General features: G+C 41.1%; 1 protein-coding gene across 1 annotated transcript in view; it reads right to left on the reverse strand.

Moving 5' to 3' along the window:
* The window catches only part of fndc1 (fibronectin type III domain containing 1), a 27,634-nt gene that overhangs the window by 1,930 nt on the left and 2,358 nt on the right, over positions 1–23,346 (reverse strand). The window contains exons 2-16 of the mRNA XM_020587846.1: positions 19,453–19,647; positions 18,198–18,266; positions 14,814–15,059; positions 14,335–14,433; positions 14,000–14,117; positions 13,698–13,885; positions 13,005–13,112; positions 11,648–11,836; positions 9,184–11,568; positions 8,952–9,067; positions 8,674–8,785; positions 8,061–8,390; positions 5,867–6,043; positions 3,277–3,516; positions 1,192–1,300 (exon numbers count right to left, since the gene is read on the reverse strand). Coding sequence (XP_020443502.1) covers positions 1,192–1,300; positions 3,277–3,516; positions 5,867–6,043; positions 8,061–8,390; positions 8,674–8,785; positions 8,952–9,067; positions 9,184–11,568; positions 11,648–11,836; positions 13,005–13,112; positions 13,698–13,885; positions 14,000–14,117; positions 14,335–14,433; positions 14,814–15,059; positions 18,198–18,266; positions 19,453–19,647 — 4,681 coding nt within the window. The remainder of the gene's footprint in view (positions 1–1,191; positions 1,301–3,276; positions 3,517–5,866; positions 6,044–8,060; positions 8,391–8,673; positions 8,786–8,951; positions 9,068–9,183; positions 11,569–11,647; positions 11,837–13,004; positions 13,113–13,697; positions 13,886–13,999; positions 14,118–14,334; positions 14,434–14,813; positions 15,060–18,197; positions 18,267–19,452; positions 19,648–23,346) is intronic.

Genomic DNA, 23,346 nt, shown 5'->3' on the forward strand with positions numbered 1-23,346 from the left:
TGTAAATTTGTATCCCAGTATTTCTGGCTTAGGAAGTGACAACACTGTCCTATGAACCATCCCATGATCAACAGTAACTGCAGGAGATGCAGTGTCATGAATACAAACCCACAGCCAGGGAAGGGAATCCTCTTTGCAACCTCTTGGAAAACTGTTCTCTAGCATGCAGCTCTAGTGTTTGTGTGGAGTAGCAGGTGTTTTGTCCTACAGCCCAAGATGAGCCATCTATCATTACATCTCAACAGATTCATGCTTCCACCAGCCAAGATGATACTTCTGTTCCTGATGAGCTCACACATCTGACATTAGCTAGCTGTTTTCCAGTAGATAATGGTAAGATTAATTGCTAAAATATATATTTTTAGTTGGAGAACCACATGAAGGATGACCTTCTGGACTTTTAGAGTAGTTTGATGCAATCGCTGTTACAGTGGAAAAGATGCAGCATGCTGGCAGTTTCACCTTTGTGTCTGCTGTTTATTCAGCTATTTTCTGGTGCATGCCAGTGCTTCTTTACTGTGTTTTAGTCAGTTTATTTTAGAGTATCCAACTTTTATCGTTAAGTGACTAAATGATACATAAATATATTTAGTATTGTGTACATTATTGAGTATTAAAACTCTAGTACCACATATGTATAGCTAGTCAATAAGTAAAAAAAAAAGAATAAATGTTACTGGTAACATTTACACTTTCCATTTACACTTTTTCAACACATAACCCTGAATGAATAAAAAAGGAATTACTTCAAGAACATTTTCCATCCTCTCTTGGATGTTTCATGTGCTTAATTTGAAAATTATGACTTGTATGACAAGGATGTGCAAACATTAACAACTGAAAGAGACAGAGGTCACTGTATGTCTATCTAAATGGTAGATAAAACATGCTGTATTTATATTCCACTGATTTTTTCCAGGGTCTCTACAGAGACACATTTTGGTGCAGATTCAAATCTGTTTTTAATCTACCTCCATTTAGCCAAACTGATTTATGCCAAGGATTTTCTGATTTCTTAAACAAGAATTGCAATATAACTCTGCTCTGATTTGTGTCAGTCTGGTTTGACATCACTTTTGTTCTCTGTGACTCCCATGCATGACAAAATGCTTTGAATCACTAAAGCTGAAGGTGTGTTGCATGTGCGCATACAGCGATAAAGTAAGCACAAACCAGGTGGTTGTTTGTTACCTAGAGTTGGGTTTGAGATTCTCCACAGCCAAGTGTGTCCCACTGGAGGATCTAGAGGACCATCTATTGTTAAGGACATCATCATATGAAGCACTGTGGACCATGTAGCCTGGAGGGAACAATACAACATGAAGGCCAGAGCTCATTAGCTGTTAGAACAAGTCCAATCTGATTCACAGCAACAGGAGTTATGTTAAATGAAGAGATGTAGTATTTCCACCGGCCCCATCTGGGCCCCCAGCTAAATATTTTCTACAGGTGCCACTGCTGAGGCTCAACACCAAATGAACACAGTAGAATGCTACTTGAAAAATACATGTATTCTATATTTTGCAGAGTTAGATGAGAAAATCAATGCCACTCTCATCTTTCTGTAGTAAATGCAAAGCTACAGCCAACAGCTGGTTGGCTTACAGTAGCTTAGCACAAAAACTGGAATCACAGGGAAATAAAAAGACCTGTCTACCATGTATTTACATTTATGTGAAATTCTCTAAAGCCTGGAAAAGTGTTTTGCTTCAGCAATCTTCACCTCACATGACCTATGAATGTTTATATTCATATTTATTTTATGGTGTTATTTAATAAGAGGCGGGGGTCTCCCAAACTCATTTAACTCTGAAGAAAAAGTACAGCTTTGACTTTTACTGTAGCTCATGCTGACTGTCCTCCTGAGCGTTAGTCTGTTTACTTCTTCTCAAGCACACAGACTAACGCTCAGAATCTGACAAGCAACCTGAGTTCACACGGCCCTCGACTGTTCACTTAGAGACCATCTCTGCCAAAAGTCAATAAAAACTATTTGGAAGTTTTCATTTTTACTGGAGCCACACCAACACAGCTGGCTGCTGACAGGGGAAATATTAGCTACTTTGTTTGTTTTTTTTTAATTCATTTCTATTTTACATTGTTAAACTGAGGTTTGATAAAGTTGTGCTGCCTTTGCCGTCTGCCCCTGTGCTTGATCGTTCCCTACTTTAGGTAGAAATCCATTACTGTAAACAGTTTCCTAAGAAATTGTCAATTTGAACCAAAAGCAAAACTTCTAATGCTCAATGAATAATATGCATGTGCTGCCCAAAAATGTGAAACAAAGGCCCTCATGCGTCACAGTAAATCGAACCAGAAGTTGGATTTTAAATTAAAACTCACGTAATTGTCCCTCGTTTATTGGATCCACATGCTAACAGCTTTTTCAGTCTGCTTGTTTTGAAAGCTGTGACCCATAATTCATAAGATAAGGTCGTACAAACACGCCCCAGTAACTAAAACTGTGCCTTGTCAGTCTGTAAATTGTACCTGCAGATAATGTCTACCGGTTTTACAGTATTTGTGTTAGATTATACCAGATTCTTCTGTAGAGTGAAACAATATTCTATTCTATTAGGAAATTCACATTAAATCATATGAGATGTTTGTATAACTAAAAGTTATACAAATAATTTTTGGCATCATACACAACTTCAAGAAACAAGTTTTAAATGTTTTCCTGAATCATTCATACCCCCTGTATAGTTAAGTACTGGTGATCAGCATCACAGTACTGAAAACTAATTACTTTCCCATTTTTCTTTAAATGGGAGAAAATTGCAACCAGGTGACAAATTGTCCAGATAAATTAGGTATGAAATCACATTAAAGTAACAAAGATAGAGTCAAGATAGTGAGTGAGTAAAGAGCAAACATCCAGAAGAAGAAATGGAAAGAAACTGAGGAGAGAACACTAGTGACAGTACAGAATATCTGTCTGTTTTATTCATCAGAGAAGGGATCAGCACACACCATGAACAGAAGCTTGTATAATCTTGCCAAAGAAAACACACTGCTTCTCTGGCTGGCCAGACTGTTACCTCTGATAGTCCACCATATCTCATACAGTAGGGCTGTTACTGTATATTTATTTCTCTGTACTTTCATTTCTTCTTTTTGATATTGAACATTTTGACCAAATAATGGCAAAACAGTCAATTAAGTCAAAACAAACACCAAGGAGTTATATACCGATCGCTTAGCAAAGATTAATTAAACAAAGACTCATTTTTAATCAGGTTCAACTTCATGCTTTCGTGAAACAACACTTCTTACCTGACACCATATCATCTTTCAGTGGGCGGGCCCAGTCCAGGATGATAAACGAATGGCAGCCCTCCATGGCGACCACAGTGATGTTATGGGGCTTGCTTTTGGGAGGCTGGCTCTGCTTGGCTGCAAAACGTCTGTCCTTCTCTATCAGGCCTTCCAGGATGTCGACCTGTAGATACTCCAGAGCCTCCGTCAAGGAGCACGGAGCACCTGGGTCCTTCTGGATGTAGTTCACATAGGGAGCTAAAAAAAAAGGGATGGTAAGGAATTAAGTTAGGTATTTTACAGCCTAAATATTAGGAAGTTATTTCCTAACATTGAATATTTTAAATAAATTCAACTATTAACTTGTATTGTTGACAAATCTTGTGTGTTTACAGCTCAGAATTCAAAAGCTACTATCAGAGGTTAGCCTGGTCTCTCACATGATCCCCCCCACCCCTATGCCCCCTTCTTTTGTGCATTTGGTTTCAATGATTCTATAAATGTGAGCTGGACCTACAGCTATGGGTACTTCAGATATCCCACAGTTCCTACTCTGATTGGGATTTGGAGGGAACCACTGGAGCCTGGAGTTGCTCCCACCTCCCCAGATGATTGGCCCAGTGCACAGGCTAAGAGTCAGTATTTACACATCAACACAGTCTGTATGGGTTTAGACTGTAACAAGCTCCAAATCTATTTCTAGATGCAATAATATGGCCTATGTAGTTCACATTCATACAGTGAAATACATGATATGTCATCATGGTGAGCAGATTTATATCTCTGTCTGTACACAGTGTGCTCATATGGCAGTATTTCTATATAAAATCCACATGAGCAGGATCTATGCATAGTCATCCATGTGGAAGATTCTGGTGTTTTGCTTTGTGTTCACTTTTATAACTAAAAGCATGTCCCTACAGAGATATGTTGTCTTCTTCTGGTTGTCGAAAAACCAAAACACAGACAAAAACTGGCATCTGTGAGCCTGAGGTGGATGAAAAGTCACAGTGAAACAGTGTCAGGACAACTCTATCCATCTGGAACCCACTCTGAGGCAAATTCACGCAATTGTGAAGAATTATTAGTTAATGCTTTCTGTCCCATGTCTGCCTTGGGTTGATTAATTCAAACCAAACCAAACCTGGACAGATAAGGAGACAAAGAGGAAGTCTCTGTCAGACAGTTCATGTAAAACATGTCAGACTGGTAGGCTGCTGAATTGGACCTAAAATATAATAAAAAAACAGAAAAGAGGATGTCTCCAGATCGAGCCAACAGACTCTTCTGTCTCTGTGCTGAGGTCAGCATATTAAACGTTAATGATTTTCACTGCTCCTCTGCTTGTGTCTGTTTTTAACTTAGAACATGGGAGAGTAATGGCTTTTTCAGATGGAGGATTATAAGAAAGTCAACGATTACCAACATAGATGGTGTCCAGAATAAGCCGTGTTATCGTTCCACTGTTGTTTCTGTAGCCAATGAAAATCATTGTTCTGATACTACAGTCAATGGTGGAACCATTACTCAAGGTTTTATCCAAATCATTAGTCAGGCTCACATTGAAGGGGCTCATTCCCATCCACAGTGATAACCTTTGATTCTGACAGGCCAGAATCTGTGCATTATTTTACAATAACCACATGGCTCTAAAGTAGCTGCCTCATCGCCATTCAAAATTAAAGGGGAACTCCACCAATTTTAAATGTCAAAGTTCATTTGCTTGTCATGGGAAGTGTTACATAGCCAGAATGCTTTCTGTGGCCCTTGAGGAGCTGTGAAAATTACTTATGGGACATTTGCCATGTTGTGGCCTTTGTTGCCTTATGGGAAGGGTAGTATCAACTGTCTTTGGAGCACATCCCATCTTAAAGTCTAAAAGTCAGGATATCTCTGCTCTACTGTTTTACTGACATATTGATATGGATAAATGGAAAAACAATTATTTCCACTGAAGCAGTGTTTGTTGAGTTTTCTTTATCTTGGCCAATTACTACTCTAAAGCCTGACAGGGTCATTTATTTTTGAGCCATTTCTGAGAAAGCCAAGATAGAGGTCCAGATTTATTACTCCTCCACAAAACACAACAGAACTTCCACCAGCCTATCATTATTTACAGCACAGAGAGCCCTTCAACACATACATGCACACTCATAAACATACTGTAGACATAAACAAGATGTGATACTGGAAGCCAAGCACGCACGGCCAGTTATGTTCTTTGACTTTCTTAGGTAAAGATACTGTATATTCTATTTATTATGCCATTAAGAAAGTTAGTGTTTTTCTTGTTAGAAAAAGTATAATCTCTTGCTATTCAGAAGAATCTGGAATGATAATTTTTCATACAGATGAATTTAAACTTCCTGTGTATCTTTCTCCGGTGGTTATGTTCCTTTTAAAAAAGATACATCACTCACAACGGGAATGTGATATTGAATCTGAAATGTGAGGTAGACTCACCCAGGAAGCTAAAGGATAAACTCTAGAAGAGATTATATTAGGTTGTGCAGCAAACAGAGGAAGAGGGAAGTAATTCCTGCAAGAGTAAAGACCGTACATGAGCATAGACTCACTAATAAACACATTTATTTCTGTCTTTGAGTACCTGTGAATCGCTTCTTGCCACTGAGGTCAAACTCAGATGAGGGGCCTCTGTTGACGGGTCTGATGTGTGGCTCTGGAGTCGGAATCTCTGTGGTGGTGGTGGTGGTGGTTGTTGTAGTTGTGGTGGTGGTAGTGGTAGTGGTGGGTGGCAGCATGGTGGTCTGGACAAAAAGATTATCTAGCAACAACACATGTGTCAGTGAGCTTTTGATTAAAATAGATGATACTTACTCAAAAATATGCTGCTGTGTTTTATTAATCACTTGTAATTCTCACCATGAGCTGTGTAACAGGAATGTCAAAGAGATTTTATTAACTGGGGGCAGATGCGTGAACTCGCTTCAAAAAAATCCAACACCCAAAGCTGCACTGTTATGTAATGTTTTGCTACCCATATTTTCCATGTGAGCCATTTCACAAGTGACCAAGGTTGACAAGTGTGAATTAATTTAGAGGGTGAAATTCACTAGTTCCTTCCTTTTTTCCACCCTGTGCTGCACCAGTGGACCTTGGCATTACATCCTGGTCCACACGCATGCAAACGGCTTTGAGCTGTGGCAGGGACATGCTATGAAAATATTGTAACGCTCAAAGTGAATTTTCTAGCAAAACCAAAAAAAGAAAGAAAATATAAAATGATGCTCATATGCAAGAGATTTCTTTACCCATCCAAACAGCTGAACAGCAAAGTGCAAATCATCTAACTCAGCACTGCAGTTTTCTAGTTAGCTGGTGTGTAGCTGAAGCTGGGGTTAATCTATTACATTACAAAGCAACATTATGTACAATAAATACACTGCATTAAATCATAAGCCAGTGCATTCTCTTCTGCTTAGTAATGCAGTTCACATGCAGTATGGGTCCTGCTTCTGGGAATCAAAGTGATTAAAAACAATCCAGAGTGAAAAATATCCAAAACCCTGTGATGAACCAAAACCAAGCCAAACAAACATACAAAAAGAGAAACAAAGTGAAGACCACATGCAAGGCAAAGAGGAGGAAGAGGGCAGAGCTAGAAAACAGATCCACTGACAGAAAAACAGACAACAAACAGTCAAAAAACAACAACCACACCGTGCGATTTAGTCTGTCTCAGCCCAGTGGAGACAGCTGGTCCAAAGCCAAACTCAGCCATTACCTTTCCAAAGAGCTAAAGCATCAGGCACCATGGTCAGTGTAACAATACAGTGCACACTGTAGTCTATTTCCAATCCTTAGAATTCCTCTGCCAGAGAAGTAGAACAAGCTGTGGCATAAGCTTCACATGGCTGTGTTCTCATTTCCAAACAGGCACGCACACACAAACATGTACACCCACACATCACAAACCTACTTGAACACATACTGCAGGTTCGAGCACTAATACATATTTTGACACAAGTAACCCTGGCTGGATTTCACTCAAGTGTCTAATAACTCAGTGACAAGTACCGTAAAATCCCCGCTGGCCTTGCTTTCTCTATTCTAGATTTTACAAGGAAATGTCTCTCCAGCAGTCTGAGTTAGCTGGGTGTGTTGGATATGAGGTTATATGTGCCCCTGCTGCACTAATAACGGACACCTCATAGCACAGTACAGAGCTGCAAAGGTGGGAAGAAAATCTTTGTCACATTATTTTGTTTCAGTGAGAAAGCTGACTCTTCATAACAAAACATTTGTGTATGTATCTGGGGTATTTTTAGAAATCAAATATTACTTCAATGATATTTTCTATTTGATTTTACTTTTTCTATTTTGTTTATAAATCTCATCTACAGACATGGTTTAGTTTCATTATTTTGAAATTCCATTCCATGTGTGCTGTAATAAATATAGGCTAATGCCCACAATTTGTGTGTTCATGCATGTCTATGATTGTGTTTCAGTTATTATCTTTACATTATACCACTAATGGCAGTGTGCGACTGACAGCTCGCATTGTCTTTAAACCAGCAGTACGCTCACCACTGCCAGACCACAGATGTGGACACTTTCATGTGGTTGATGTGGTCTCACATGCATATACACATCTACACACACACACACACACACACACACACACACACAGTTAGAGTTACAGGAGTCTGCAGGTACAAAGAGGAAACACTCATGGATATGACAAACAATACAGCTGAGAGATTCACTAGTAGAGACTCCCTATATAAATTTTATGATGCCATCTTCAGTGTACTATGGATTTCATGTCAAAGACTCACCTTCTGGATAACAGTCCAGTATTCCTTCTGGGTCCAGTACTGGATACCCATATTCATCTTTTTTGGAGAAGGTACCAGGTGGACAGGTTGGGTATATCAGTGCAGTGGTCCACTCTTCTGTGGTCCATTCAGTGGTGGTGGGTTCAGGTGTGGTGGTAGGAGCCATGGTGGTGGTGGTGGTGGTCCTGAGGTGGGGCAAGTCCAAACCAAGTAGAGGTTTCCCTCCAACCATGAGCACCTTGTCTTTGGGATTAACCACAGGCTGACTATCTCTGCTGTGGCCGAACAAAGCCAAACCTTCCTGGTTTAACAGTGGACTGCCCATGTGGTCTGGTAGTCAGTGAAGGGGTAGAGCGAGGAGAAAAGGAAACTGAATATTCCTGACTTTGTCTTGGATGGAAAAGAAACCAACTGTGCACCACATTTATATAACCAAATACTGATGTGTAAAATTAGTGTTGGCTAACTTACATGTAAAATATTGACAGTGGGCAAATATTCTATAACATTTGTGCAACAAATGTAGTACAGAATCAATTAAAGTACTTTTTAAATCTACATATTCAAGCTATGTTTATTTAACTTTAATATAAGACTGACTGAATCATATCACCAAATATTGTGCGCCCATCCTCGCCAAGCACCACTCTCTTGGGTTTGCCCTGGGAGTCTTGGAGAACTTGTCCATCCTGATTCATAAGAATCCCCAGCTCCAAGTCTACCAACTATAGCATGCCAACAAAGGAAGAAAGAACTTAGAGACCTTATCTGCCTCAAAGCACATTTTTATTGACTGCATGTACTTTAGAGCAAAGATTTATTTTAAGAATAATATTCATCACAATCTAAGATTACAACTATGATTACAATACATTCATAAAACTTAGTTACCCATTTGCTCCCATCAGGTCCAGTGATAAACCTCTGACCAACAGCTTTGCTGGTTCCATGAGAGGAAGAGGACTCTTTATCATTTGCAGCTGTCAGGTTGGGCCGTCCATTTTTTCCTAAATGATTGTATGATGAAAGCAAAGTTATTTTATTTACCTATTATTTATCATTTATTTAGCTTTTGATGGCCAAGTAAATCTTTGGATCTTCTGAGTAATATAATTCACTTTACCGTTTCCAGTTTTGAGTGCACCTCCGTTTGTTGGTTTCCCTCTGAGGACAGGGTACCGAGACCTACCCCCTTGGCCCCTAATGCTGTCTCTTGATGAAGACAATGAAACTGACGATGTAGACTGGGAGCTGCCTCCAGTTAATCCCCCTGTCCTAGCAATGCCAGTGCCAAAGTTACGATCAGAGGTCAACACTGTCTGGGGCAAGGTTGATGAAGAAGAAGACTCAGACGATGACGAGAATGAATCAGATGTAGAAGAACCCAGCCTAGGGTTCTGTGCTGGCTGTGGTCGGATGGGAACCCTAGACCCACCAAACTGCCTGTTAGCCAGCAGAGGAGAGCGCACTCTCCCACTGACCCCTACACTTGGACGACGATGAGTTGGAGTGAGTCCAGAGAATGTGCCAGGCCTGGTCCTGGATGATGTTTCCCTTGTATCCACACTCTCATTGTCTTCTGTATTTCTATGAAGGTCAGCTGAAGAAACAGCTGGGTTATTTTTGGACACTGTGGGGTCTGCATCTTTATCATTTTTTCCACTGATTTCTGTACTGCTCTCATCAACATAATCCTTAACATTATCACTTGAAGAAGTGGATGCAGAGGAAGCTGATGAAGAAGAGGAGGAGGTAGCTGGGTTTCTCGTGTCACTAGATGCTGTATTTTGACTGGTCAACAAAGGTTTAACTGAGCCCACTCCTACCCCATTCTTTAGTGGGTCAAGAGTGGAAGGAGTCCTTTGACTTTCACTGGTTTCCTGTATTGAAGACACTCCTGTAGCACCCCTCAAGATGGGTCTGCTGGCCCCTACAGAGGATGATGACCATGTCCAGGGGGTCTTAGCATCCAGCCTGGAAGATGATGCTCTCGTCCCTGAACTAAACCTGTTTGGGTAACGACTAGCTGGCCAAGGGAATCTTTCTGGAAATGTGGAGCTAATTTTGGTACGAGAAACCACCGGGTTTTCATTGGTGGTCTCTTCCCCTCCCTCTTCTTCCCTTTTCTTCTCCTCTGTAGTTTGTGTCTTAGAGCTTGAAGTAGGCTCCTCAAATTTGGTTACTTCTTCATCTATGTTTTTGTTTGTACTGTCATCATTTCTATCCCTGTATGTCGTGTCTCGTTCAGGTGATGTGCCATGGGAACTTGCAGAGATGTGAGAGCCTCTGTGTGAAGTTGACTGAGAAGAGCCTGATGTGTCTGTGCTGGATGAGTGTCGTGAACCACTCTGTGAGGTAGAAGGATTGGTTCCTGAGCTGCGCAAAGTAGAGCCATGAGACCTAGACTCTGAAGTGGACTGTGATCTGTCAGAAGAAACTGTATCTGATGTTGCTTGGTTGTTAGGAGGACTTCCTGAAGTGGACCTAGATATAGCAGAATTGAAGACATGTGACGTTTTATGGTTTTGAATCCTGTCTGGTGAAGTGGACTGTGATGTTGCTTGGTTTGGAGTTCTGCCTGGTAAATTTGACTGTGAGGTGATGGCAGGTTTGTAACCATTCATTATTTGGGTTGAATTTCCTCTAAACAAAATTCCAGGATGTCTTCGGCCATGGCCATATCTGGAACCAAAACCAGACCCAGTGGTGCGCCCTGCTAAAGCAGAACCTCTACTTACAGGTGTAACATCTGTCTGCTGTGAATGGGTCTGTTTCACAGTTGGAATGAGGGGTTTGTTATCTGTTATGCTGGACTTATCATTGGTGTTTTTGCTCTCTGGGTATGTAGAAGTTACATGGTCCTTCCTATGGCCTGCTGATTCTTGAATATGTGGGGATGAAGAGGATGAAGATGAAGTAGAGGGAAAAGAAGATGAGGATGAGGATGCCTCCTTGGATCCTGATTTTTGATGGAGCCTGATCTTAATGGGTCTTCTGGGCTGTGAATTGGGATGACTAGAAGCTGGTTTGATTTGGGAAGGTATCAAAACTTTGATGCTGGGGGTCATGGTTGTCATGGGATCCTCCTCATACCCAACTTCATCCTCAGATTCAGGGGAAACATTGTTGTCTGGCTCTTTTGTCTCTGGTGCAACTTCCATGGTTGTTGTTTCTTCTGCTGGAGGTGGTGTTGTAAATATCTTCTCTTCTTCCTCCTCCTCATCTTCCATATCTTGTGCTTTTTGTCTTGATGAACCTCTGTTGACCACATTTCTGACTGAGCCTCTTACTGAGGAGAAGATGCTGTGATAGGAGCGTGTCTGGGAAAGTGGGCGTACACGCCTGTTGACAGGTGCAACAGGGTGCAGCTGAGAAGGTGTGGTTAGTTCATCTGGCGCCTCTGTTGTCTGCAGGTTGGATTCATCATGGTCGGTATCCTGTTTGGAAGGAGTGTGGCTAGTCCTGTGGCTGTCCTTGGTTTTTGAGAACGATGAGGCAGTACGGCTGGCTGGCAATGGACAAACATTGCATTTAGAATAAAACAAAGTTTATATACACATGCTTGGAAATATAGTCAGAGTCCTTACATCCTGGCATGACAACAGTTAAGGCCTTGCTCTGTGGTCCCTGTCCCCTCCTGTTGGTGGCTCTAATCTTGAAGATGTAACGGTCTCCTGGTGTGAGGCCATCTATGATGGCTGTGGTGGTGCTGCCACGGTATGTCACACTTTTCATTCCAAATGGTTTCATAGCAGGAGCGTAGGACAGGATGTAATCTATTTGGAGGTAGAGCATGAACAGTTGTTGCAGGTGATGTGGTGAGACCATTCACAAGAAAATTTCCTGAAAAGCCCTTGAAAACCCTAATTCAGAAATGCATAGAATTTTTTGTCCTGTCTACACAGCAAGAAGGACATCTGTCCCTTTATGTCAGGGCCGCTCGGTGGCCGCTGCCTCTCCTCCGTCTTTCTCTCCTCTGCTCTCTCTATCCTGTGGGCTCTGCACCTCAGCTGTGTTGCATTCCAGTAATTAGCGACTGGTTTGTCGATGCACACAGCTGGGGTGCATCCCGATGATTACCTTCTCCTCCTTATTTATACCGCTGACAGACGCTCAAGTTTGGGCTGGAACATTAACATAGTAACGTGGACTGTACATGTTGGTAGAATGCTACGCTGACAGACACTGTGCGTTTTGGCTTGACTCAAACACACTACCTACGCGCTACGCTAATTTACACTACACTACACTACATATTATACATATCCAAGTACCGTACCTTCCCATGTTATGTTCTTTTGATACTTTGTGTTCTCTTTCTTTACCTGCTACCGTCATGTTTTTTCCCCCTAGCACCTGGGTCTGCACACTTGAGTCCAACCTCAGTCCTCCCTCACCCTCCTGGTGAGGGGGGCTACCATAACACTTTACAACATTCAACATTTGGGAGGATCCAGCAAGCCTGAAAACTAGAGGTTGAATAACCAAACTTGCTAATGTTAGCACTAATTCCCATTAGTTGTTACTTTCTGTTGATGTTTTTTCAGCACATTCTAAGCCACTGGCACGGTACTCTGTGCTATTTACTGTACAAAACTCACAGCATCAAATAGTCCTGTGGCTTCAACACTATACATTACCCAGTGACTTGAATCATGACAAAGAGTAACTAACATACTGACTAATTTAGGGAGTTCTCAAATCAAAGATGTGACTAAGCAACAGCTGACAACATCAGCCTCCTTGCATATTGCAAATTATGTTTAGTGCCCATCCATATGGACATTGCAGCAATCAAATTACAGTACCAAAACTGTCAGTTGAAAAAATTCATGGGCACTGGAGAACACTAATGTAAGGGGCACTAGAATGGCAGAAAGTCCTCATGTGAAACAGCAACACTACATTTATTATCAGATTGACCTCCACCCCCCTAGGTCTGACCTCTTATCCTCCCATTGGGTTCTTCAGGTGGATCCCATGTTGCTGTAACAGCAGTTCCTTTCCCTCGTAGCGGCTTCACCTCAAAGTTCTCTGGTGGCCCAGATGGTGCTGGCAAGTGAGGAAAGCACAAGTCAATGGAAAGACAGCCATGAAAGGAGGAGTAGCAGAAACCAGAAGCAGTACAAAGGGAACAGGGTGAGGAAATTGCTGCCAAAACAATATAAAAGCAAGAACATTTGCGCCAGGAGGCTTCAGCTGAGGAAAATATTGCTGCCATTCACTGTCAAGAACCAACATTTGAGATCCTATATGGAAGTGCAGATGAAGATCTGACCTGTGAGACAGACAGTTATTGCTGACACTATTAGGAAGTGCGGCTCAACTGGTGTAAAAACTGGAGTCGTGTCAGAGCTGCAGCCAAGGCTAGAATCAAATATTAAATGGGGGTAACAGCTGGTGAATTTGATGAAGTGTGGTGTGAGGAAACAACAAAAAAACAGCTAACAAACAAGGTTATGCAAGACTGGTGTTATTTTGTAAGAATAATTTCTCTTTTAGACAAAATGCAGGGCTCTGGTTTGCTATAGTTACTGCTCTCAAAAGTCACTTTCCATCATTATCCTTCAGCTAAATTACCAACTATACTATTACCTTTTATAAGCAATTCTCATCATTGATGGTGGTAACAGCTACCTGACTCGGGGGTCCTCTGAAAGACGGAGACGCTCCACTTCCCATGATTTTCTCCCTGAGAAATTCTGATGGAGAACTCGTACATGCCGTCAGCAGACAGGGAGTCTATCATCACTCTCCTCTGGGCGCTGTCCTTGTATTCCCAACGTGCTGACTCACCCTTCTCCCTGTACCTGACTGTATAGAATCTATGTTAAGAGAAAATTAGGGTGTTTTATTATAGTGGGGTTATTCTCCTGTTGTCATAAATTCTTTTTCTGTGTCATTAACAGACACACATACACACAGTGAACAGATCCCACCTGGATGTCTCAGGGGCAACTTTCCCCATCTCGACAGCAGGGTCAACCCAAGATATGAGGACTGACTGAGGAGATATGACCCTGACACTGATGTCCTGGGCCTCATACTCTGGTGGTTCTGGACAACACACAAACATACACAAGGACATAGAAACAAAATATCTAACTAGAAACCACTATTAAAATCACCTCTATCATTGAATTCAGCTGTTCTACTTAAATGAATTCTGATGGGCTATTTTACAGTGCAGCACAGTATATTTACAGTGCAAAGACAGGTAAATGAGGACTCTACTGTAGATGAATGCCGTGATTCTCTATAAGTCTGCAGGTACCTGGTGTGGTTGCTTTGATTGTGATTGCTCTGTTGGCGGGTACATTCTGGACCTGGGCTTTCTGTGCCTGCAGTGACACCACATGAACGGACTCAGATGCTATGAATAGAAAGGGATACCAGGCATGGCCAGGGTTTACACTATGGACACTAAAGATAGTACAAACAAAATCTAAATTTTCATTAAAGACTGAAAATAAAAACCAAGCAAAAAATTGGATCAAAATGTGGTCTACATGCTGCCAGCCTTTACCCTGCTGGTCTTATTTTCAATAATTATGCTACAGTAATACATTCAAATCAATGTGGTAATGATGTACTAACTCAGAACTATTTAGTTTAGAGTTTAGAGGTGCTCCTGATGACATCTACACAGTTATATCATGTTCACATCCCTCCTTCAGCATAATTTTTGTCTAAAACCTGAAACTTTGCTCCTTTAATGTTGTGATTAAGACTGTAAGATGGGGGTCCTCTTACTTAGTTTGGGCATGTTTCGGTTCCTCTGGTCCGACTGAGGCTTGGTGTGGTGTTGCCGTCTCCTTTCCAGCGGGGGGGTTCCTGCCAACGCTCTCTCGGGCTGCCTGGGACCGGAGGAGGATTGAGGTGCCCTCCTGTGCGCCCTGGTATTAGACACGCCCAATGGATGAGCTGTTCTGTCCACCCTGATGGCACGCTGTACAAAGGGCTGATTTCTGCCTGCAGTTTGTGAGGACCTGACTGGACCTGTAGGTAGGTGGTAAGAGGGGTGGGAAAAAATTCAGAGTTCACTACAGCTCATCTTACCTGTATGACCCCATAGATCTTTCGTAATCTGCGCTCTGCTGGAATTGACTTCAGGGCCTTGCTAAATCTCTAACTGTCATGGAAAATGACTCCGAGATAAATATATTTCACTTTCATCCAGCAGTGACTGTAAATATGCCCAGTTGTCACAAAAGGAACATGCATAGGCACCACGTCATCTGACCCAACTTTTGGTGTCCTGATTTCTGCTTTAATCCCACCCTAGTGATGATTCAGTTTGGGAAAACAGTTCAAACAAAAGGCAACCCCTCATCTGGCTACAGCGCTGAGCGATAGCAGTGGCAATATAAAATACTCTTCTGTCCCTCCCACTCTTTCATCTTTGTTTCCTCTCCTCCATTGATCCCTCCTTTATCCATTTCTCATAATCACTGTCAGATGAAAACGGTCTAACCTGTTCCCCATCAAAATAGCAGCATGTAAGCTGGATGAGTAACGACCAGTCAGCTGATATAACAAAATGGATTTTATTAAATTCAAAGTGGTGATGTATGGTTTCCCCCTTCTAACAGGTAGGGTAGACCAACTGGGAATAGTTTTTCATGAGAGGCGACCTCAAAAACCCCCAACCACCCAAAACGTTTTCATTAGCTATGCTTAAAAAGGGAGAGGGAGAGAGTTTTAGAGGGTTCCACCATGACACTATACAGTATGTGTAGTGGAAACCACAGATGTGAGGATGTGCAGAGGATGATAAACACCCACTAGAAAAGCTCCCAGGAAAACAGAGGTTGATTGTTTCGAGTAAACTTGAAGCACTCTATTCACGTCTTTAAGTCTCTCTGCCTCTATTCTCCCCTTTGTTCACCCAGTGCAGCAGACTGATTTTGTTTTCCTTTGGATCTAGAGGGCATTGAACATTTGGTTGGTAAATGACCAAATCTTTTTCTGAATCCTTGTCTGCTCTCAGCTTTGTGTGCTTTCACATCTTCCTTGCTGTTTGTAGTGTTTTGAGGTTATCCACATGATTTTTTCCATTCTTTGATTGAAATCAAACTAGGCATTTGAATGCAATACCGCACAGTAATTACATGCTTTAGTCAATAATGGCTCTCACATATCTCCTCTAGCCTATATTATCAATTTATTTATGTATTTATTGTAAAATATTCTTGTTTAGAATTTCTGTGTACTTTTTTGGCAACTAGACTAAGATTGTTATGGTTAAATATGACAGTTATATGGAATGAGGATGACTCTTTGCCAGTACTGTCTCTCCCCTGGATCCATACCTGTTTGACTGTCTCTCTTCATACTAGCTATAACTTAAAACAGAAATATCCCCATTTGGATTTAATCCTTGTTTTCTTCTTCCTCTCCTTCCTCTCTCTGGTCACAGTGCATAGTTGGGTCCCAGTCATCATGCTGCGGACCACTACACCGCTGATTCCACAATGCTTTCTCTGCCACATCCTTTCTGTCTTTTCCTGGAAGCTCGATGAGCAGAGGTGATATGAGGATGCCCTCCAAACAGACAGACAAACCAGTGTTACAGCAGAGACTTAATTTGGTAATTAGAGATACTATAGGGATAACATAAAACAGCATTTTTAGTAGTTTTGAGTTAGTTAGTGAGATAACTAGGCATTTGCTTTCCCCCTTCCTTTTCACTGGGCTTTAGTCAAACATTACTTAACCAGAAACACAGTATTTCTTTTGGCTTCATTCACTTTAGCTCAACAGATATGATTAGCTGTGTCTCCAGAGAAGAGCCTCAAACAAATAAAAGTAAAAGTCCAGAGCAGGGTGGTGGCTCAGTGGTTTACACTGTCGCCTCACAGCAGAAAGGTCCTGGGTTCAGCTGCTGTTCCTGATCATTTCAGTGTGGAATTTAAATGGGTTTTGTCCATGTTCCCTGCCAAGTCAAGTGGTCTGGAGAAACCTTTGTTCACAGAAACAGTATGACCTATTTGTTTGTGTTAGCCCTGTAATAGGGTGGTGATTGTTTACATGACATATACTTAAATGTCCAAATTCCCGATGACACTGCACAGAAATAAAGAAGAAATGTAATTTATTAAAGGCCTGGTCTTAAGCTCTATATTTTCTTTCTTCCTTTACAGTGTGCTTGACTTTAAGATGAGCATGCTGTATGAGAAAACATCTCCTTTAGTATAAAAAAGTTAGACAAATATTAGGACTACATCATGAATAGTCTCATTACTAATTTATCATTTGATGATTTAGCCCATAAATATTACAGAAGATCCCTCATTGGTCCACCATACCTACTTATTATTGAGTATCTGCATGTCTTTGGAAAACCCAGACAGGTATGGGAAGAACATGCAACCTCAGGCTCGAGCACAGGACCTTCTCAGTGCGAGGTGACAGTGCAAACCACTGCACCACTGTGCTGCTGTTGTGGCTATCCAACAAGTCAAAGTACAAGGGTATTAAATCTAAACATCTGCACATCGGACAATTAGAAAACAGAAAATCTTTAGGATTTTCCTGATAAATTATTGACTATTAATTACTCATCTATTTTTGGCAAGGGTTGATAGTATTGGTATTGTTTCACTTTATCAAATGTAGACTCATAAATACATCCACAGTACACTTTAATCAATCAAGGTGTGGATAATCTGGCAATCATCTTATAAAAAATCCTACCCATCTAATATTAATTTCCATTGATTTTACAGTGTGTTGAAAATGGTGACAGGAAAATTAGTGATAATTAATGTGGTGGATACCATTACAGCCAACAAAACTATAAAATAGATGTTAAATGTGGGTCACCAGCAAGGAAAACATCTCTGGCTAAATAGATGGGAATCTATGAGTCAGAGATGAGCGAGTGTTTTCCCCACCGATGCCATAGAAACAGAACAAATGGAATGGAATGAAGAAAGAGGAGCCCATTGCCCCAAGACATGGTATTGTGAATCATTACCTCATTGGATTCACTGATGTCATTTTATATCCACGATGACAGCAGGAAATTTCAACAAACCACTTCTAATGTATTTAAACACATACTTTAACATATGGCTGTTAACTGTGGCACACCACTTCCATGTGTTGGTAAAGATGCCCTGAAATCAAGTTTACCTGCTGATGAGTTGCTGACAGGTGCACCGCCCAAGACAGCAAAGCCATCCAAGTTAAGCCAGTCAGGGTCTAAAAAGACACAGGATTTGAGGTTAAATGATGCTGCCAATGGAAACTAGTAAGCAACCATTAAATGTTATTAATTTAAAAAGGAACATGCAGATTTACCAGATATTCTCTGCCTGATGAAGACATTTTCAGGTGGAAATGTATCTTTATTTCTTAATTTTCTGGGTAAGGGGGGGGGTTAAATGTACATGATTTCTACTCTGTGAGAAAACTGGGCGTTTCCATCTTGCTCCCTGTTGCTCATAATAAGTCATCTCTCCACTTCTGTTGCTCTAACAGCAGCTGGCCAAGCCCATTAATAAGCAGAGGCTAACAGCGTTGTGTTATTTATGATGACTGATGGTGCTCTCATGCTGCTGAGGGAACACACAACCTGCAAGGAATTTCTGGAAAGGCAACATTGAGACGCAGTTGGGTTTACAGAGATTTATGGCAAACTGCACCAGAGAGACCACAGAGCTGGAGAGACCACACGGCTGCCACAGTGCACACAGGTTGGCACACACAAAGGCACCGTTAGATGCTTATTTGAATGCAGTATGAGACAATGAATGATTCATCACATGATACCTCCCTATCCTCTGCCACAAGCACTACCATAAACACATATTTTGCATGGCCATAACACAGCAGATTTGGCTGTAGGAGTTGGACTGGTGTGGATTTGGAAAAGAAGGGTTGGCTGCAGGGTTTGAGCTGCTGATGAAATGTGCCTCTAAGATGCCAAGGACAGAGAAAAATGGAATAATGACAAAAGCAGGTTGGACTGTGTCAGAACTGCAAACTGTATTTGCGCTGAAACATAATGACCTGTTTTATATGGCAGGTTTAGGAATTACCATAGAATTTGTTAATCCCAAAAAATCTCTGCTTTGTACACATCTTTGCTTATCCCCTACTCATTCTTGGCACGTGTCTTGACAAAGTGCAGAACTCCGAGATCTGACAGCTCACCCTATAATTTAACTTCTATTTCTCACTTTCCATCCATTAATTTTGTTCTGAGTGACTTTTTGTCTAGCGGTTGTCTAGCAGCACTCCACAGGTCCCTCAGAAACACGTTCTCATTCATTTCCACTTAGTTTGTTCATGCCACTTAATCTGTGCAGCCATCACATCTTGCCACCTCACGTCCTAATTTTACTGTCACCTTGTCATTTGAACTCTTCCTCTGTTTCTGTCTTACCTACATCCTCCAATAGATGAGAGCGACTGTCCTTGCCCACTTTAGTGAAGTGGTGAGACCTCGTGTGTTTGTTGGAGCTGATGACAAACCGGTCCACAGGTCTTCCATCCAGATGGATAGAAGGCTCCCATCTCTCCCTCAGGCCCTTGTCCACAGATGTCTGTTTCCCATTGTGTGGCCGTAGGGGTTTCTCCACTGCAAAACCAATGAGATATAAATATATTTTTTTCTGTATAAGGTTTATTTAAACAATCTCTGAAAAATAAAAACTAAATTGATGTTTGAATAAATAAACAAAGATTTGGTCAGATGCTAAAGGCTCAGGACAATAACCAGTCTTCATCTTCCTTCCTCATTAGATTTACTGGAAAAAGAAACAAAGAAAATACTAACTTCATCTGTTTTGCATACCTTTGCTCTCCATTTGGTTTGCACACCAACATAACGCAATATAGGTGTGACAGCAATATTACCCAACACATCAAAATAAAATGTGAATTCAGCTTCTGTGAAAAGAAAAAGCTGCTAAAAAGCTCCAGTGAATGCAGAACATGGAAATGATAAACAATGACTTGAGATATTTACAATTGCAGAATTGATTAACAACACACAAAATAATGGTTTCATGCCCGTGAGCTTGCGTGGATAGCTCAATCAACCAAAGTAAATCAACATTAGTAAGGAGTCTGAGGCAAGAAACGATACTTAGTCCTGTCAGTCCCAAGGCAGTGCTAACATGTTAGTTCAGGTGCGCCCCATTCCACTTAACAGGGCATGAAAGAGGCTGTAAAGAGTTCACTGAACAGTTTCTTGTTATGTATTGCTATTTAACCTTAAGCATCACACTGAATTGTTAGTATTGTAAGTCCACCTTATAAACGACTGGTCTTGATGGTTGCCAAGGTTTACAGCAGATTGGTTTACTATCATCACTAAATCTCTTCATCGCTTCATCAGTTCTTGCTGTCTGCAGGTGTGGTCCCATGTTAATTGCCACTCAGGTCTCTCATGCTGCAGTTTGCACATGGTCACAGCCCCCCCAGAGGACTACATCATAGGATGTACTTAAACACTATCTAATCTATGTGACTGCTTTCGTGCCACCCTGGTGACAAGCCTTGAGACATGATATGATACAATAACACTTTATTATCAGATCGACGCTGAAATTTGTCTTGCAACACAAGGCAGCTCCAATGCAAGGCCAAACAATCACAACAACACATTAACAAACGATAACAGCAAATAGTAAACTGCTTCTACAAGCCTCACTTAAGTAATTATCATGGTCTCTGGATACAGCCACACCTTGACTTTGATTTAACAATAATATAGACTAATGAACAAAAGAGCTTTCCAGCCTGCTCTTTCTAAAACAAGGAACTCTAAATCACCTGTTGGAGGGCAAAACTTGGTTTTTGCTATTTAAGACATGAGGAATCAAAGGAGATACTATTTGCCAATGCGAGGAGCCCATGACAGACCAGCATTGATCATGACCCCCAAGTATTTGTAACAGGAAACTTGTTGAATTACTGTACATCAATATGAATTATTACAGAAGGAAGCTGGCTGTCTGATGGAAGACCAAAAACAATTTTCTCTGTCTTTTTTGTGTTAATAATAAGAGAGTGTTTATCACACCATTCAATTAACCTTTTAGCCTGGTACATACTGGGGTCCTCATCATCAGTCAGTAAAGACAGTACGGCCGTATCATCTGAGTATTTTATATTACCATACTATTATATTATATTATAGCAAACAAGTGCTATAATCTGAGGTATATGATGTAAATAATGAGAGGGGAAACTAATACAACCTCCAGGCACTCCAAGTTGGAAAAAGCGCCATTAAAAGATAAAGGCTGAAATCACATTCAGACTGTTGCACGTGAGAGTATTTTCCCAGGTAGGAAACAAACCAAAATCTCTCCTTATGGAGTTAGTTTTATCAGCTGTCTGTGGTGGACTCCACTGACACAAGCCTGGACACACTTCAATCACTTGCACCCTGTTTCCAATAAGGCTGTGGATTACGTAGGAAGGGACCTGCTCCTTTGTCCAGACATCATTCTCTCTTAGGAAATTTATGACCAAAGGGAAAACCAGATATTCCTGATTAAATCAAGATTCCTTCAAGCACAAAAGATGCATGACTGACATCCAAACGTAAACAGTTTGGGAAGCTGTTAAGCAGCTAAGTGGTGAGGTAAGCTTGGATTCCACATGTTACCAGGGGAAACCGGAACAATAATGCAGCATTTTCTATGCTGTTTGTGAATATGAAGCGGAAAGACAAACAGACAGACGGGCAAAGTATGATTGAGTTAGACATTAGAACGTATTAAGCATGTGAAAAATGAGGACAGGGCCTGAGGGTCATTATTTCATTCATGTCTATTGGATAAAACAGTTTGTGTGTATACATCTGTGTTTGAGGGATACAGGATATGTGGTACACAAGCACATTCAAAAATTTACGAACCCACACACACATGTACATGCATGTCTAGTTTGGAATAAGAAGCATAAGCAGGTGAACCCTGAGGTCAAATGACACCTGGAAAGCTGTTATAGAAAATACTTGCACTCTTGCACCTGCAATGTGCTCCACTTTCACAAGAGCACTCTCCCACCTCGCCACAAAATCACAGACGCTGCTCACTCCTAATGAGTTTGCCATTCATAACTTCATAACTGTTCCTTCTAAAAAGTCCCACCAATAGCCAGGGTCACAGTGAATGTACGAGAGGAGGTACAGTATGTGTGGAGGGGTTAACAAAGTGTAGGAGAATCATTAGATGTGAGGAGATGCAGTGTTGAGCTGAGGTTGTCCATTCAAAAATTAAGACATATACACCTGGTGTTTCGTTTGCTGCCATAGTAATGAAAAAGGTAGACACACACACCGACTGAAGGGTCTTTGCTTTCTGAGGCCAGAAGCAAGTGATGCCGCAGTTTCCACTTTCCCATTATTGACTTTTTTTTATTATTGTGGCAACGCAAGCATTCAACAAGAATGAAATCTTTACGTTTGTGCAGTGTTTCTTTTCTGGGACCTCTTAACAGTTTCAGTCTTACAGATACTGTAACCATCAGTATGGCTCATCTCAAAGCTTTTACTGTCAAAACAAACATGAAATTCAGCCTGATTGGTCTGACTGAGCTGCAACTTTAAGTTTGGTATTCAAACCACCAATTTATCCAAATGCCCAACAACCATTTTTCTCATTCACCACTAGTCAGCAATACAGATATTTAGAGTTTTATTTGTTCAGGTTTTGAGAGGTCGGTCTCAGATTCCGGCTGCTCAAATGCCAAAATAAAACTGAGAATAGAAATTTGTTTGTGGTAGTCAAAACCATTAAAGAATTACATTAAAAATCAACAGCAAAGTTAGTCTGAATTCTGTTTTCCTTGCTAAGGAGGAAATAGTCCCTGTGAATTACCAGGATTAATAATAACATTTATTTTGGAATGAGATGTTGGGGTTCTCAGAATTTTCTGGGTACAAATATTTTTGAGGCCCCCACCACCCATACACGTCACCACTGGAACCTCTGTGCTATGGTGAGTGAAACCCACTTTTTAAAGTAATATTTTGACACTTGTGTGTCTGCTTTCTTTCAGAGAGTTACCTTAGAAGATTGACAACACACATTTCTCACCTAAATATGAAACTAGACCACAAAGATTATAAACACATTTACATTCAAGTGACACAATCCTCTACTGGCTGCTGTCATTTCGCCACGATCACGAGTGAGCCAGGTCCCATTTCAAATTGACAGTCAGTGGTTTTTCTTTTAACCGCGATAGTGCTATAAACTTAACTTCATTTCTTATTGTAGCCATGATGACGAGGTCCCCTAACCTTAATGAAGGACTTCGT

The sequence above is a fragment of the Monopterus albus genome, unplaced genomic scaffold (genome assembly GCF_001952655.1).
Source record: "Monopterus albus unplaced genomic scaffold, M_albus_1.0 scaffold9.1, whole genome shotgun sequence".
Taxonomy (NCBI): domain Eukaryota; kingdom Metazoa; phylum Chordata; class Actinopteri; order Synbranchiformes; family Synbranchidae; genus Monopterus; species Monopterus albus.